We start from the raw sequence: 16,330 nt of genomic DNA, 5'->3' as shown, positions 1-16,330 counted from the left end.
TGCAGTAACATTGGTTTATAACATTGCAAAAATTTCAGGTGTACATCATTATACTTATTTCTGCATAGATTACATCGTGTTCACCACCCAAATACTAATTACAACCCATCACCACACACATGTACCGAATCATCCCTTTCGCCCTCCTCCCTCCCCGCTTCCCCTCTGGTAACCACCAATCTAATCTCTGTCTCTATGTGGTTGTTTATTGTTGTTATTATCTACAACTTAATGAAGGAAATCATAGGGTATTTGACCTTCTCCCTCTGACTTATTTCACTTTGCATAATACCCTCAATGTCCATCCATGTTGTCACAAATGCCTGGATTTCATCGTTTCTTATGGCTGAGTAGTATTCCATTGTGTATATATACCACATCTTCTTTATCCATTCGTCCCTTGATGGGCACTTAGGTTGCTTCCAAGTCTTGGCTATTGTGAATAACGCTGCAATGAACACAGGGGTGCATGTATCTTTATGCATTGGTGTTTTCAAGTTCTTTGGATAAATACCCAGCAGTGGAATAGCTGGATCATATAGTAGTTCTATCCTTGATTTTTTGAGGAATCTCCGTACTGTTTTCCATAGTGGCTGCACCAGTTTGCACTCCCACCAGCAGTGTATGAGAGTTCTCTTCTCTCCACATCCTCTCCAACACATGTTGTTTCCTGTCTTGTTAATTATAGCCATTCTGACAGACGTGAGGTGATATCTTATTGTAGTTTTTTTTTTTTTTTTTTTTTTTGTGAGGAGGACCAGCCCTGAGCTAACATCCAATGCCAATCCTCCTCTTTTTGCTGAGGAAGACTGGCCCTGGGCTAACATCCATGCCCATCTTCCTCTGCTTTATATGGGACGCCGCCACAGCATGGCTTAACAAGCGGTGCGTCGGTGCACACCCGGGATCCGAACCAGCAAACCCCGGGCCGCCGCAGCGGAACGTGCGCACTTAACCGCTTGTGCCACCGGGCTGACCCCTCTTATTGTAGTTTTGATTTGCAATTCCCTGATAATTAGTGATTTTGAACATCTTTTCATGTGTCTGTTGGCCATCTGTCTCTCTTCTTTGGAGAAATGTCTGTTCAGGTCTTTTGCCCATTTTTTAATTGGGTTGGTAGTTTTTTTGTTGTTGAGATGCATGAGTTCTTTATATATTTTAGAGATTAAGCCCTTATCAGATGTATGGTTTGCAAATATCTTCTCCCAGTTGTTAGGTTTTCTTTTCGTTTTGTTGATGGTTTCCTTTGCTGTGCAGAAGTTTTTTAGTTTGATGTAGTCCCATTTGTTTATTTTTTCTATGGTTTCTCTTGCCCGGTCAGACATGGTGTTTGAAAAGACGTTGCTAAGACCAATCTCGAAGAGCATACTGCCTATGTTTTCTTCTAGAAGTTTCACAGTTTCAGGTCTTACATTCAAGTCTTTAATCCATTTGGAGTTAATTTTTGTGTATGGTGTAAGGTAAGGGTCTACTTTCATTTTTTTTGCATGTGACTATGCAGTTTTCCCAACACCGTTTGTTGAAGAGACTTTATTTTCCCTATTGTATGTTCTTGTCTCCTTTGTCAAAGATTAGCTGTCCATATATGTGTGGGTTTATTTCTGGGCTTTCGAATCTATTCCATTGATCTGTGTGTCTGTTTTTGTGCCAGTACCATGCTGTTTTGGTTATTATAGCTTTGTAGTATATTTTGAAATCAGGGAGTGTGATACCTCCAGCTTTGTTCTTTTTTCTCAGGATTCCTTTAGCTATTTGGGGTCTTTTGTTGTTCCATATAAATTTTAGGATTCTTTGTTCTATTTCTGTGAAAAATGTTGTTGGAACTTTGATGGGGATTGCATTGAATCTATAGATGGCTTTAGGAAGTATGGACATCTTAACTATGTTAATTCTTCCAATCCAAGAGCACGGAATGTCTTTCCTTTTCTTTGTGTCTTCTTCAATTTCTTTCAGCAATGTTTTATAGTTTTCGGTGTACAGATCTTTCACCTCTTTGGTTAAGTTTATTCCTAGGTATTTTATTCTTTTTGTTGCGATTGTAAATGGGATTGTATTCTTAATTTCTCTTTCTGCTACTTCGTTGTTAGTGTATAGAAATGCAACTGATTTTTGTATGTTGATTTTGTATCCTGCAACTTAACCATATTCGTTTATTACTTCTAAAAGTTTTCTGGTGGATTTTTTAGGGTTTTCTATATATAAAATCATGTCATCTGCAAACAGTGAGAGTTTCACTTCTTCCTTTCCCATTTGGATCCTTTTTATTTCTTTCTCTTGCCTGATTGTTCTGGCTAGGACTTCCAGTACTATGTTAAATAGGAGTGGTGACAGTGGGCATCCTTGTCTGGTTCCTGTCCTTAGAGGGATAGCTTTCAGTTTTTCACCATTGAGGATGATATTACCTGTGGGTTTGTCATATATGGTCTTTATTATGTTGAGGTACTTTCCTTCTATACCCATTTTATTCAGAGTTTTTATCATAAATGGATGCTGTGTCTTGTCAAATGCTTTCTCTGCATCTATTGAGATGATCATGTGATTTTTATTCTTCATTTTATTAATGTGGTGTATCATGTTGATTGATTTGCGAATGTTAAACCATCCCTGCATACCTGGAATAAATTCCACTTGATCATGGTGTATAATCTTTTTAACGTAGTGTTGTATGCGATTTGCTGGTATTTTGTTGAGGATTTTTGCATCGATGTTCATCAGTGATATTGGCCTGTAATTTTCTTTTTTTTGTGTTGTCCTTGTCTGGTTTTGGTATCAGGGTAATGTCGGCTTCGTAGAATGAGTTAGGGAGCTTCCCCCCCTCCTCAATTTTTTGGAAGAGTTTGAGAAGGATAGGTATTAAGTCTTCTTTGAATGTTCGGTAGACTTCTCCAGGGAAGCCGTCTGGTCCTGGACTTTTATTTTTTATTTATTTATTTTTTTTTTTTGAGTTGTGTAGCCCTTTATTAGCAACTAAAATAGAAGGTATCTGTTGTACAACACGGGTAGTAATTGACTGTAACTGGTGATTTATCATATTCTAATACAGATCATTTATAAATGCAATTTCTTTATTAAAAAGCTTCCACCCTTTTTTGTTTGTTCGTGTACAATTTGCAAAACTATTCTGAAAGCGGAATATATTTGCACAAGTCTGCAAAGAGTGCAAATTTAGGATATTGTAAATGCTTTACCAGTTACTTTCAAAAAACTCTCTGCCACAACTGGGTCTTACCTTGCCATCTTTTTTGATCAATATATTTTGATGCCAGCCTTCCTTTCACTGCCCTAAACTATAAAGCATTTTTTAATGAGTTGAAATTAAGGAAGGACTACACCTACTAGAAAAGAAGAGAAGAAAGTTCTATTAGTTTGAGGTTTCAGAATCACTCCAAACCAGGACCGGTATCTTGGTAAGGGCTAGGCTGGGACCCCAGACAGAATATGAGTATGTGCAGGTGGCATCCCTGAGGATTCAGAGCTTCAGTGGACTGTGAGTGCTCCAGCTGCATAACTCACTGAACTGTCTTGCCAGTTTCTACACTGGCTTGACTGGGCATAATTCAAAAAGGAAAAGCTCATATTCATTCCATTCTTCTGGAGCTCTGTGATAGCATTTAATAACACCCCAATGGGATGTCTTCCACATAGAGTATTATGATACTTCTTCAAGTAATTGCTAAAAAATACAGGGTCTAATTGTTCTATAATACTCATACCCATTTTATCTAGATGTTCAATGGATCTATAAATCTCCCCCTGGGATTCATCATAGTAACTGTAACGGAACCTTTGACCCCAATGGCAGAAATCAGAAGAAACCACAAAGAGATTACTAGGATCCGCTAGATATTTACTGAAGAGTTTTCCGAATTCCTGTTCTTTTGACTCACTCAGAGCTCCAACCAGTACAGGAATAATGGTAAACTCATCTTTATGGCTTTCCATGGCTTTAGCTGTATAAGGCAAATGCATTTCAATACTGTGTTCATCTTCATCTGTCTGCAGAGACATGCGTTCAAACATTCCTGTCTTCCATAGTTCTCCGTAAATCCTTTGGTCAATACGAAGGTCATACAAAAGTGTCCTATATATATCCACACTGGAAAGTGCACATCGAGAGAGGGGCACATGATGAGAAGGCCCAAGGATGAAAATTCTCCGGGTAATAGATGGATCCACTTGTTTGTAAGCACGAGCAGCACAAGACCCACAGTAGGTATATCCTGCATGGGGTGCAACAATGGCTCGAGCAGGTCTTTTTGTAGACTGTACTTGTGAAAGCCAACCTTCTAGCTGTGCATTCAGCTGCGGTCCTGAGGCTGTGTACCAGCTCCCAGCGTGACTGGCTTCCTGGCAGACCACTCGGTTGGACATCTTGGTGCCTGTGCCGCCTATGGTGCGCGAGGATGAATGAGGAGGCGGCGGTGGCAGCTGCAGGAGCGGCTCCGCGAGGGGATGAGACACCGCGGGCCCAGGAGGAGGCGGCAGCGGGGAGGGGATCAGCCAGGCCCAGGAGGAGGAGATGGTAGTCGGGGCGGTGGCGGCGGCAGCAACAATCACCACAAACTACTGCGACCGCCGGAAGATGGGGCCCGCGGGCGGCTTCGCTGAAGCCCGGAAAGCCCTGGCCCCGGATCTCCGGCGTCGCCGCTGCTCCCCAGCCCGGACTGGTTCCGCCAGCCGCCCCCACGGCCCCCTCCCCGCCCCGTCCACCTCCCTGAGCCACCGCCGGTGACCCCACCCCCGTGACTCCACGCCCACCCCCTCGGGACTCCTGGACTTTCATTTTTGGGGAGGTTTTTGATTACTGTTTCGATCTCCTTACTGGTGATTGGTCTATTCAATTCTCTGCTTCTTCTTGATCCAGTTTTGGAAGGTTGTATGATTCTAAGAATTTATCCATTTCTTCCAGATTGTAGAATTGGTTGGCATATAGCTTTTCATAGTATTCTCTTATAATCTTTTGTATTTCTGAGGTGTCTGTTGTAATTTCTCCTCTTTCTTTTCTGATTTTACTTAGTTGTGCCTTCTGTCTTTTTTTCTTGGTGAGTCTAGCTAAACGTTTGTCAATTTCATTAATCTTTTCAAAGAACCAGCTCTTGGTTTTATTAATTTTTTCTGTTTTTTTTTGGTCTCTATTTCATTTATTTCTGCTCTGATTTTTATTATTTCCCTTCTTCTACTGATTTTGGGCTTGGTTTGTTCTTCTTTTTCCAGTTCCTTTAGGTGCATTGTTAGATTGTTTATTTGAGATTTTTCTTGTTTGTTGAGATAGGCCTGTATTCCTATAAACTTCCCTCTTAGAACCGCTTTTGCTGTATCCCATAAATTCTGGCATGTCGTATTTTCATTTTCATTTGTCTCCAGGTATTTTTTGATTTCTTCTTTGATATCTTCCTTGACCCAGTCATTGTTCAGTAGCATTTTGTTTAATCTCCACGTATTTGTGGCTTTTCTGATTTTCTTCCTATAGTTGATTTCTAGTTTCATACCGTTGTGGTCAGAAAAGATGCTTGGTATTATTTCAGTCTTCTTAAATTTATGGAGACTTGTTTTGTGGCCTAATATGTGATCAATCCTGGAGAATGTTCCATGTGCATTTGAAAAGAACGTGTATTCTTCAGTTTTTGGATGGAATGCTCTGTAGATATCTACTAGGTCCATCTGTTCTAGTGTGTCGTTTAAGGCCAATGTTTCCTTATTGATCTTCTGTTTGGATGATCTATCCGTTGGTGTAAGTGGAGTGTTAAAGTCCCCTACTATTATTGTGTTAGTCTATTTCCGTTTTTGTGTCTGTTAATAATTGCTTTATATATTTAGGTGCACCTACATTGGGTGTGTAGATATTTGCAAGCGTTATGTCCTCTTGTTGGATTGTTCCCTTGATCATTATGTAATGCCCTTCTTTGTCTCTTTTTACAGTTTTTGTTTTAAAGTCTATTTTGTCTGATATGAGTACTGCTACCCCAGCTTTCTTTTCATTGCTATTTGCATGGAGTATCTTTTTCCATCTCTTCACTTTCAGTTTGTGAGTGTCTTTAGGTCTGAAGTGTATCTCTTGTATGCAGCATATATATGGGTCTTGTTTTTTTATCCCATCAGCAACCCAATGCCTTTTAATTGGGGCATTTAGTCCATTGACGTTTAAAGTAGCTATTGATAAGTATGTACTTACTGCCATTTTTTAACTTTTTTTTTTTTCTCTCAGTGTTTTAGTAGTCCTTCTCTATTCCTTTCTTCTTCTATACAGAATTGATGGTCACTTTAGTTTGACCTCTGTCTGAAAGCTGTACTCTGTAACTCCCCTCCTCCCTCCTTTTATGTTTTTGATATCGTATGTAACCTCTTTTTTGTGCATTTGTATCCATTACGTTCTTATCATGGAAATAGATAATTTTTCCTATTTGTGGTCTTCTCTTTTCCCCTTAAATCAGTCCCTTTAACATTTCTTGTAGCACTGGTTTCTTGTTGACAAGCTCCTTTAATTTTTGCTTGTCTTGGAAATTTTTGATCTCTCCTTCCATTTTGAATGATAACCTTGCTGGGTAGAGTATTCTTGGCTGTAAGTTTTTTCCTTTTAATACTTTAAATATATCGTGCCACTCTCTTCTAGCCAGTAAGGTTTCTGCTGAGAAGTCAGCTGATAGCCTTATGGGGTTTCCTTTGTATGTAACTTGACTTTCTCTGGCAGCTTTTAGGATTCTCTCTTTATCTTTAATTCTGGACATTTTGATTATGATGTGTCTTGGTGTGGGCCTCTTTGGATTTATCTTGTTTGGGCCTCTCTGTGCTTCCTGTACCTGGATGTCGGTTTCCTTCCTAAGGTTAGGGAAGTTTTCATCTATTATTTCTTGAAATAGATTCTCTGCCCCCTTGTCTCGCTCTTCTCCTGCCAGGACACCTATAACACGGATGTTAGTGCACTTGATGTTGTCCCAGCGGTCCCTTAGACTGTCCGCACTCTTTTTAACTCTTTTCTTTTTTACCTGTTCAGCTTGGGTAATTTCTTCTAGTCTTTCGTCCAGCTCACAGATCCATTCTTCTGTATCCTCTACTCTGCTTTTGAGTCCCTCTAATGAATTTTTCATTTCCAGTATTGTATTCTTCATTTCTGATTGGTTCTTTTTTATATCTTCCATTTTTTTGTTGACATTCTCACTGAGTTCATCTATTCTTCTCCCCACATCAGTGAGCATCCTTAACACTCTTTGTTTGAACTCTCTGTCGGGTAGGTTGCTCATTTCTGTTTCACTTAGTTCCTTTTCTGGGGTTTTGTCCTGTTCCCTTACTTGGAATGTATTCTTTTGCCTCCTCATTTTGCCTCTTTCCCTGTGCTTGTGTCTACGTATTAGGTAGGCCAGCTACGTCTCCTGCTCTTGGATAGGTGACCTTATGTAAGTGATGCCTTAGGAGGCCTCCAGTGTCCTTCCCTCAGTTCTCAATGTTCCAGCGTTGATCCCTATGTGGGCTACATTTGGCCTTCTGTTGTGGCCTGTTTGCTCTCCCTGTAGGTGCCCAGGGAGGCCGAGTTAATGCTCCTGGCCAGCTGTTGTAATGCTCAGCTGCTTGTAGTTGTTGTGGGCCCTTCAGTGTCTTTACCAGGTGTGGGGAGCCCAAGCACAGTTGGCTGCAAGTTCTAATACCACATTTGTGTTGCAGTATTTCTTTTAAGTGAGTAGGCCCCCAGCGTGGCAGGTTGTTAGGCTCAGGGCCTTACAATTGCTGTAAGCCTCTAGCCTATTAGGTCTCTTGTCAGCTCTCTGAGGATTGCAGCTGGGTGGGGCTGGCCTCAGGCACAGGAGCACCCAATTGTTTCAGGCTTTGGAAGGTGGGGCAAACCCCCTATGTGGGTCTTTGAGCAGCACAAGTCTTCTGCAGCTGACAAGCCCTGCTGCCCACAGGTCCATACACACAGTCAACACATTCCTGCCCCGTGTGCGCGCCCCGACCTCCCCAAGCGGACCCAGTCTCTCCACGGCGGGAGCCCCACACACTCCGCCACCGCCCCACACTCTCCACCCGCTCCTTGTGCATGCCCTGCCCCGCTAAAGTCAGCTCAGTTGCCAGGCTGCAGAGAATCCAGTCACCAATCTATGCAGGCCCACAAGTTGCTTGAGGGCTTGTTGTTGGGTGGGGCCAGTCTGTAGGGTGGCTGCCCACCCTGGCTGAGCTGGATTAAATCGGTGGTCTAGCGGGTGGGGCAGACCCTGAGCTAGCAGGCCCCAGGGAGAACTCCAATGGCGTCTGTGTCAGCACGCCCACACTAGGGCACAACAATGGCTGCCGCCAATGTCCCAATCCCTGGAGAGGTCTCACCCCTCACCGAGATGCACTCAGGGCCTCTCAGGTGAGTCTCGTTTCACCGCAGCACTGTGCACCTTTCTTTCTGGTGATTTTAGGATGCTTTCTGAAACGGGTGACTTTGCGCGTGGGCCCTTTAAGAGCCAGTTTTAGTTTCTTTGTGAACCGGCTTTTCTGGGGGTACTCCCCAATGTTTTAGTAGCAGGCAAGTCAGATATTAAGCCACTCATCTCGATTGTGCTGGGTCCACGAAATCTCCACAGCGGGGGCGCTCCCCGACTCGGGGCCCCGCTCCTCCAGGGAGGGTGCGTACCTGTGAAGCTGGCGGCTTGTGAAGACGGCGTTTTTTCTCTCCAGAAGGGAGTTTCTGCCTCTTCTACCTCAGTTAGGATTGTCCGTTGTTGCAGGAGTTCCTCTTATCCAGTTTTCAGTTCTGTCTCAGGGGTAATTTTCCCACGAGTAGTTGTAAATTGGCTGTGTCCGCCGGAGGAGGTGAGTTCAGAGGCTGCCTACACCGCCATCTTGACTTCCTTCCATATGTTAAAATGGCATTTTATCTCAGTGGGAGAAGCATGAGGCCTTAAAATATTTTGTTGGAACAAATGAATAATCCTTTTTTTTAATGTTTAATTTTATTTATTTTTTCTTTTTTTGGGTAACATTGGTTTATAACATTATATAAATTTCAGGTGTACATCATTATATTTCATTTCTGTGTAGCTATGTCATGTTCACCACCCAAAGACTAATTACCATCCATCACCATACACCTGTGCCCTTTTGCCCTCCCCCCCCTTCCCCTTCCCCTCTGGTAACCACCAATCTAATCTTTGTATCTATGTGTTTGTTTGTTGTTGTTGTTATTGCTGTTTTTATCTTCTATTTATGAGTGAAATCATAAGGTATTTGACTTTCTCCGTCTGACTTATTTCACTTAGCATAATATTCTCAAGGTCCATCCATGTTGTCACAAATGGCAACTTGAAAAATTAAGACTACAGCTACCATATGATCCAGCTGTTCCACTTCTGGGTATTTATCCAAAGAACATGAAAACACTAATTTGAAAAGGTATTTGCACCCCTATATGTTCATTGAGTAACCATTTTTTAAAAATGAAATTAAAGTAGATCCCTATCTACTTTCTTACTCCACACCAAAATAAATTTTTGATGAATTAAAGATTTTACTGGAAAAAAATTAAAAAACACGAAGAACTAGAAAAAAAATACCTATGACTATAATATTGCAGTGGAAATGCCTCTCTTAAATTAACATAAACAGTCCAAAGGAAACTAGCTACCGATTTGACTACACAGAAGAGTAAACTTACAAATAACATGGTAGACAAAATTTAAAGTGAAACCATAATCAGGAGAAAATATTTAAGTGTATTTTTAATAGATAAGGCACTATTATGAATCAATATTAATTTTTAAAAAGCAGAACATGAACAAAGAGGTAAACAAGTTAAAAAAATACAAATGACTAATAAACATATATTTGCTTAACTGAACTCACAATAAATAATAATTGAATGAAAACAATGACATAACATTTTTGCACATTACATTGGCCAAAACATATGTTATCTCTAGTTTTGTCTGCTTCTCGTCTGTCTGTCTGTCTGTCTGTCACAGACATCTCAGTATTGTGACAGTGAAGTAGAACAGAAACTCTCTTACACTCTTGGCCTAAGTTTCATTAGTTTGCAGTATCTCTATAGGGCAGTTTGCTTATCCTTATCAAAAGACTTAGGATTTTGCCTTATCTTTGACCACACAATCCTACTTCTATGATTTATCCTAAGATAATTATCATAGAGGAGCATATATAAACCTAAAAAGAGTTTTTTTAATTAGTAGCAACTTTAATTTGTAACAAATGCGTTCAATAAATTGTGGTACAAACATACAATGGAATAATACACAACCGTTCAAAATGATGTTTCAAAGAAGGATCTATTACAAAAGAGAAAGAAGCAGTTTATAAAACCGCATATACAGTATAATATTCATGTAAAAAATGTTTACACATGTATGTGAAAGAGAAAAGTCTGGATGGACGTGTGCACAATTATTTATAGTGGTTAATTCATGATCTTTCTTTTTAAATTTTTTCTTAACCATATTTTCTAAATTTTCTAATTTTGGTATGTATTGTTTTTTGAAAGGGGATTTAAAAAGTTATTGAAAACATTGAATTTCAGTGGAATTTGATATTATTTTCTCTAAAGATAAATATATATCACTATTGGTGAGTCAAAGATCTCTAAGAATGCCCTTTGGCAGTTTTTTTTCATTTTCTCATTTTTTATCCTAGAACTTTATATCATACTCAATTTTTCTATTTTTTTGGATAACATATAAAAGCATTTTATTTTGCTCTCATCCTAAAATTGAACTTAATATACTATCTGACACCTAGATTTTTAAAACCATTTTTCACAAAATGGCACTAGTTTTACCTTTTAAACAGCAGAAATTGCTAAAGGGAAAACTTGCATTTAAATGTATTTACTGTTCAAATTTTTATTTGTCTAACTGTTCTCCCTTCACAGACGTATCTGGCATGCTGATATTTCCTCCAAAGAGTCAGAGAACGGAACTTTTTAAATATGCTCTCTTAAATTCTTTACTGAAATGGGAAAATAAACAAATGATTATTTAGAAGCCAGCAGCTTTAGACAGCACTTGCTTTTTCCATAACATTGCACAAACTGTGAAGGGAAATTAATTCTTCCTGCCCTCTCCCATCTCCTGGGCACATCCCAAGTTTATGTGTCCATTTACTCCATGGTCTCAAACACAGATCAGGCTCTGGCTTTCAGACAGGTGTGTGAGAAACCTTGATTATGGCATATGTCAAATATACTGGCTCAAGCCATCTTGGCAGCATTTGGAACAATATAAAAAAATTAGTTTTAGAAATTTAAGGAGGAATGAAAATTAACATTACAGTCCCAAAGTAGGACCTATTTAAGTAGCTTAACCAGTTCCTCAGCATTCTGAAGTTTTCTTCTCATCCTGCCCCACTGCCAAAGTGAGCTTTTATTACTTTTTACCTCAGCACTAACAACAGCAAAAATAATAAGAGCTAACGTTAATGTGGCTAATTATGGGTGATGTAAATGTGTTAAGTTCTTTATGCCTGGTGCCAGTTAGGATTAGTTTAGACTACGAGTAAAAGGAAAGGTACAATAACAGTAACCTAAATACAATTCTCTCCTGTTGGAGAAGCATTTCAGGGCTGGTAGGGTCACCACCAAGTTGTCAGGGACACTGGCTCCTTTTCCTATGCTGCTCCCTCATCTTCAGCATAGTTCTTCCAGCTCGTGGTCCAAGGAAGCTGCTTAGGCTCCTACTTTTACACCCACATTCCAACATTCCAGCCAGCAGGAAAGAAGAAGAGAGTAAAAGTTGTACACCAGCTGTTTTTAGGGAGGTTTCCTAAAAGTGGACATATCACATTTCTGCTTATTGTAGATGCCCAAGAGCCTAGAGGCATAATACATCATAGTATGTATTCCAAGCATCCCTGTAACTAGATAAAAATTGAGAGTTTCTTACTAAGTAATTACTGGTGAAACGGGCTCCCGTGTGCAATAATTCCATTGGCCTTCACAACAGCCATTTAAGCAGGTATACCTTACCTCTCTTTGCCTTTTGTTACCTGCCTTCATCTAGTTAACCTTGAGACTGGATCGCTGTCTCATGCATGGGTGGGAGTCTCCCTTAGGTCCGTCTGTCCTCCCCAGCACTCGTGGATAGGGCTCCTTCTGTGGACCATCAGGCCTCTGATGCTGATTAGATGCTGGCTCTTTGGGCCTCTGAGTGTTGCCTGCTTTCTGCCTCTCTCTTGGCTGTCTGTGCTACCCCTGTGGATTTATGTGACCCTCCAACACAAATCCTCCTCATCTTAACCCATCCATCTATAGCAGAGCCGTCACTATAGCAAGGGCTATGTTGGTTTCAGTAACAATAAAAAGCAACAATGTTGACTTTGATATATATTTTAAATTATACACATTTTAATGGTATTTTCTGTTTATCATAATGAAATAACTGAGACATAGATAAGCCAGCTCCCCCTTTTTACTAGATTATGACTTTGAGCAAGTTGCTTAATATCACAATGCCTCATTTTCCTTATGTCTGTAATAGGGGCAACTGTAATGGCTACATCATAGGCAGCTGTGAGGACTCACTGAGTCCATCCATATAGAATAGCGCCTGCACATTATAAGCCCTCAGTGAGGGTCAGCTAATAATAATAATAAGTACAATTATAAGTATACTCATTATAACAATACTTATTATTATTTTCAACTCCCTTTCTTATGTTTTAGATTACTTTTTGGTTTTTTGGCTTTTATTTAGTGACTGTCAAGCAAAAAGAAAGTTTGTTACTTGAGAGAATGATCAATAATCTCTTCACAAAATTCACAGCAATATTTTACCCTTAATTGACAAGTCTCTCTTGAAAGATTGGGTTGGCTTCTCCATAGTTTGGAGCCATCTTGAGTTTTTGGCTGTCAGGGAATTCTAAAATAATTCTGATTGCTAGTGAAATAAATCTTGGGACTCTCAAGAAAAGACGAGTAGAAGTGATGCATGGATACAATTGAGTTGCTTTATTTATTTAGGGTTTCCAGAGGTAAAAGATTTTGATGAATCATTTAAATAGTAATCCATCCTTTTGTTCAAGAAAGGCATGAATCACCTGAATGTTAGATGCTTTCAAGGTCTCAATGGCTTTGGATTCCTGAAAACATTTTAATGTTGGCAGGTTTAATGTTTGTTCTTTGTATCAGTAAGAACTTAGGAGGACGCAGAGGACACACTTAAAAGAATAATTTAAGAGAGTTAAATGAAGGCACTTTTTGTAAAGCTGTGGGCAGGATTATGGCAATGACCTCAGGATGGTGATGAGGCACCCAGGGACTAGCAGTAGAAGGAAGCTGTTACACAAGAGACTTGAAGGTGCATGGCAGAGAACAGAGAGAGTGATGATCAAGGTAGAGGGACTGCTTGATAGGAGTGGCTCCAGGTGGAAGCACACACCTGCTGCCAAAACTGCTTCCTGGCTGGGAGGGTGCTGGGGAATACTGACCCTGATCTCTTCCCTCCCTCACTCTGATCTCTTGCCTGTGCCTCCCATTGGCCTAATCTAATTGAAGCCATAGGGCATGGGATCCAGGAGATGCCGTGTACAGAAGTCAGCCTCTCGGGGCAGAGTGCAGGGCAGAGAAAAGGAGAGAGTGGTTATGGAGGCCACAGTGCATAGCTAGCATACTTCTATCTGTAAGCTCCGCCCTGCCCTGTACTCTGGACCACTTCAACATCCTGAACAGGCATATTGTGCCTCAGGATATCAATACCAGTTATTCTGAGTGTAGAGACTCCGTTTCTCAGAGCTGAGCTTCTCCAGGCAAGAGTCGTTCTCCTTTTGCATGGTGCCTTGGGTATCAGTTCTACGTACTTGGTGTCTGAGTGCCAGAACAAGCCATTGAGGAAACTGGGCCTTGATTGCCTCATTTACAAAATCTTAGGGTTAGAGCAGCTCAAAAATTCAATTTAAAAACATTTCTTATAATTTCTGACCTAAAGAACATACCAACCATGATTTTTCTGTCTTCATAAGTTTAATTTAGACAAATGTACTTCTATATAACTCCAAGGTAACTGTGAAAATTTTAGTTTCAATATAAATAAATTGTGGGTCACACCTGTTGCAAAAAACTTGAAAGATAGAATGAAAGGGTAAGGTTAGAAAAGGGAGGTAAGAGGAATTGCTACAAACTCCAGGGGTTGACGTAATGAAGTCTGAGAAGCCATAATGATAAGGCCTGGCAGACCTGGGCCTTAGGAATCAGACATCATCGACTCCTGAGTTGAAATACAGAAATTTGGATAAATTTGGAAATCTCTGAACATTTGGATACAGGAGTAAACAGAAAAGAGTTCCTTGTTTGTGTACTGTCTGCAGCAACACAAAATCCATTTATAAACATCTGGTTAAAACTAGAGATTGGGAAGATCTTGAAAAGTTTCCAAGAAAGAATGAATTGTATTTATTTATTACAAATTAATAGCACCAAAATTAATACCACTGAATCCATAATTACTCACTTATGATGTATAAATAGTATTGGTGCCTGTTTTTTTGTTGTTGTTGTTGCTACTGATTTATTTGGGAGGAGGTTAAAAAATTAATCACTTTCATATGTTTTCTTGGTATTTCAAACCTATTTTTCCAATAGGAACTTAAGTTTTTCAATGTCAAAATCATGGTATTCTTCAAGAACTTTATCTTTAGAGCTGATGACAGATGTAGTATATCTATGTCACATGTTCCGAAAATGAATATGTTTTAGGAACTTTTCAGGACACACCAGTTAGCAAATCAATCAAACAAAACTCAATTGTATCCAAACCCCAATCCTTTAACTGAACTACAAAATTTTACTGCATTATGAAATTTACTGCCTAGGTAAATTTCATACATAATAGCTTAAAATCTGACCTGTTGTTTTTGTTTTTTGTTTTACTGCTCAGAGAAATGCAATATACCTTATTAAAAAATAATAAGACTTTTGAAAAATCTGATAAAGTTTCATTCTTCATAATGAATCATAAATGTGTTCCTTTTTCTTTTAGTTAGTATTTTGTATAGTGTGCATCAAAGGCTACTGAAGAAATAAAATTCAATACCATAGTTTACAACAGAGTCAGCAAACTACAGCCCGTGGGTCAAATCTGGCCTGCTGTTTTACTATGGACCATGAGCTGACTATGGTTTTTTTGCATTTTTAAATGGTTTAAAAATTCAAAAGAGGAATAATATTTTGTGATGTGAGAATTATATGAAAACTTCCATGTTTATAAATAAAGTTGTATTGGAACACAGCCCTGTCCATTCATTTGTGTATTGTCCATAGCTGCTACAATGCCAGAGTTCAGCAGTTGCAACAGAGACCATATAGCTTTCAAAACCTGAAGTGTTTACTGTTAGCACTTGACAGAAAAAGTTTGCCTACCTGTGGTTTACAGGACTCTATTAAAATTCATTTTTTAAAAGAAATGTATAGAATAGTATTTAAAACATAATATTCAACTATCTATAATCTTCTAAATTTAATGTCTTTTAAAGAATAATTCCTGTTACGATAAGTGTTCAAAATAATAAATTAATTCTACATAATGTGTTAATAACAGTGTAAATGTTCCCTTTTGATCAATTTGTTTGGCCTCAGAAATAATAGACAACAATGGTTGAAATCTGGCTAATACAAACATTCTCTTTTAGATGAATTGTGATTACATCAGAAATATTTCTCTGAAAGAATTATGATGCTTGGTATAATATTTCATAGACTATTGACATGTAAGTTTTCTTTTAGGGGAAGACTGTTTTCTCCTCTTTGTGGTGTGATGGGAAAATAACAAGCTTCAAGGGAAATTACCTTCAGTGATGAGGAACTTGAGAGACAGTATAATCAAAACTGAAAGATCTTAAGCAGTCTGAGAACCAAGGATAAGAGTTGGCAAATGTAGTCTACTGTGAATAAATGCTGAATAAGAGAGTCTAGGAAAAGGAGACAATAAGAGGTAAAATCTGTTAAACTTCAAAGTGCTAAAGAATAATAAAAAAGGAAGATTTAAGAGTTTTATAAAGGGGGAAAAAAGGCTCTTAATCTTAATACCAAAGTGGAACTGCCGTGAAAAAGACAAAGTGGGTGCTGAGCTGTACATTATTGTGAGAGCAGTGTGTGATAAATCAGGGAAGTGGTCAAAGTATCAGAATTCACCTGCAGTAAAATTTTGATGAGGTCAACAGATACCATGGATATGACTTACTATGTACGTTTGGATTCTTTCTCAAATAGAGAAGGAAGTTTTCATTTCTGTGACAGAAGGGTTAGAAACCCAAGTAAGACATTGCTATCTATCAGTTACAGTTTACTATCTAACCACAATTTATTTTAAGTTTAGGTCTCATGTATTTAATTTAAATAACTCATTTTTGTGTG

The 16,330-nt window shown here is 39.1% G+C and overlaps 2 protein-coding genes across 3 annotated transcripts in view; one reads left to right on the top strand and one right to left on the bottom strand.

Annotated features, from left to right (window-relative positions):
• Nucleotides 1–3,429: 3,429 nt before the first annotated feature.
• On the bottom strand, nucleotides 3,430–4,383 carry LOC131393412 (protein MEMO1-like). 2 transcript variants are annotated; one of them, XM_058524222.1, is made up of 2 exons: nucleotides 3,937–4,323; nucleotides 3,430–3,793 (listed from the first exon to the last, which is right to left on the bottom strand). In XM_058524222.1, exons 1-2 carry the CDS (start codon nucleotides 4,224–4,226, stop codon nucleotides 3,478–3,480), a joined length of 606 nt encoding a protein of 201 aa, XP_058380205.1. In that variant the 5' UTR covers nucleotides 4,227–4,323; the 3' UTR covers nucleotides 3,430–3,477. The 2 variants fall into 2 exon arrangements, with proteins under 2 accessions (XP_058380205.1, XP_058380195.1); XM_058524212.1 differs by having other exon boundaries at nucleotides 3,431–4,383.
• Nucleotides 4,384–8,254: 3,871 nt separating this feature from the next.
• The window catches only part of MAGI2 (membrane associated guanylate kinase, WW and PDZ domain containing 2), a 989,343-nt gene continuing 981,267 nt past the window's right edge, over nucleotides 8,255–16,330 (top strand). Inside the window, exon 1 of the mRNA XM_058524198.1 lies at nucleotides 8,255–8,344. Within this exon, the coding sequence (XP_058380181.1) occupies nucleotides 8,287–8,344 (58 nt within the window). The 5' untranslated portion in view covers nucleotides 8,255–8,286. The remainder of the gene's footprint in view (nucleotides 8,345–16,330) is intronic.

The sequence above is a fragment of the Diceros bicornis genome, chromosome 3 (assembly GCF_020826845.1).
Source record: "Diceros bicornis minor isolate mBicDic1 chromosome 3, mDicBic1.mat.cur, whole genome shotgun sequence".
Classification (NCBI taxonomy): Eukaryota; Metazoa; Chordata; class Mammalia; order Perissodactyla; family Rhinocerotidae; genus Diceros; species Diceros bicornis.
This window is presented reverse-complemented; position numbering and strand designations above follow the sequence as displayed.

What these genes read in the sequence shown, in the direction of transcription:
- LOC131393412 (XM_058524212.1), bottom strand. Translation starts at nt 4,371, where the DNA reads ATGTCCAACCGAGTGGTCTGCCAGGAAGCCAGTCACGCTGGGAGCTGG.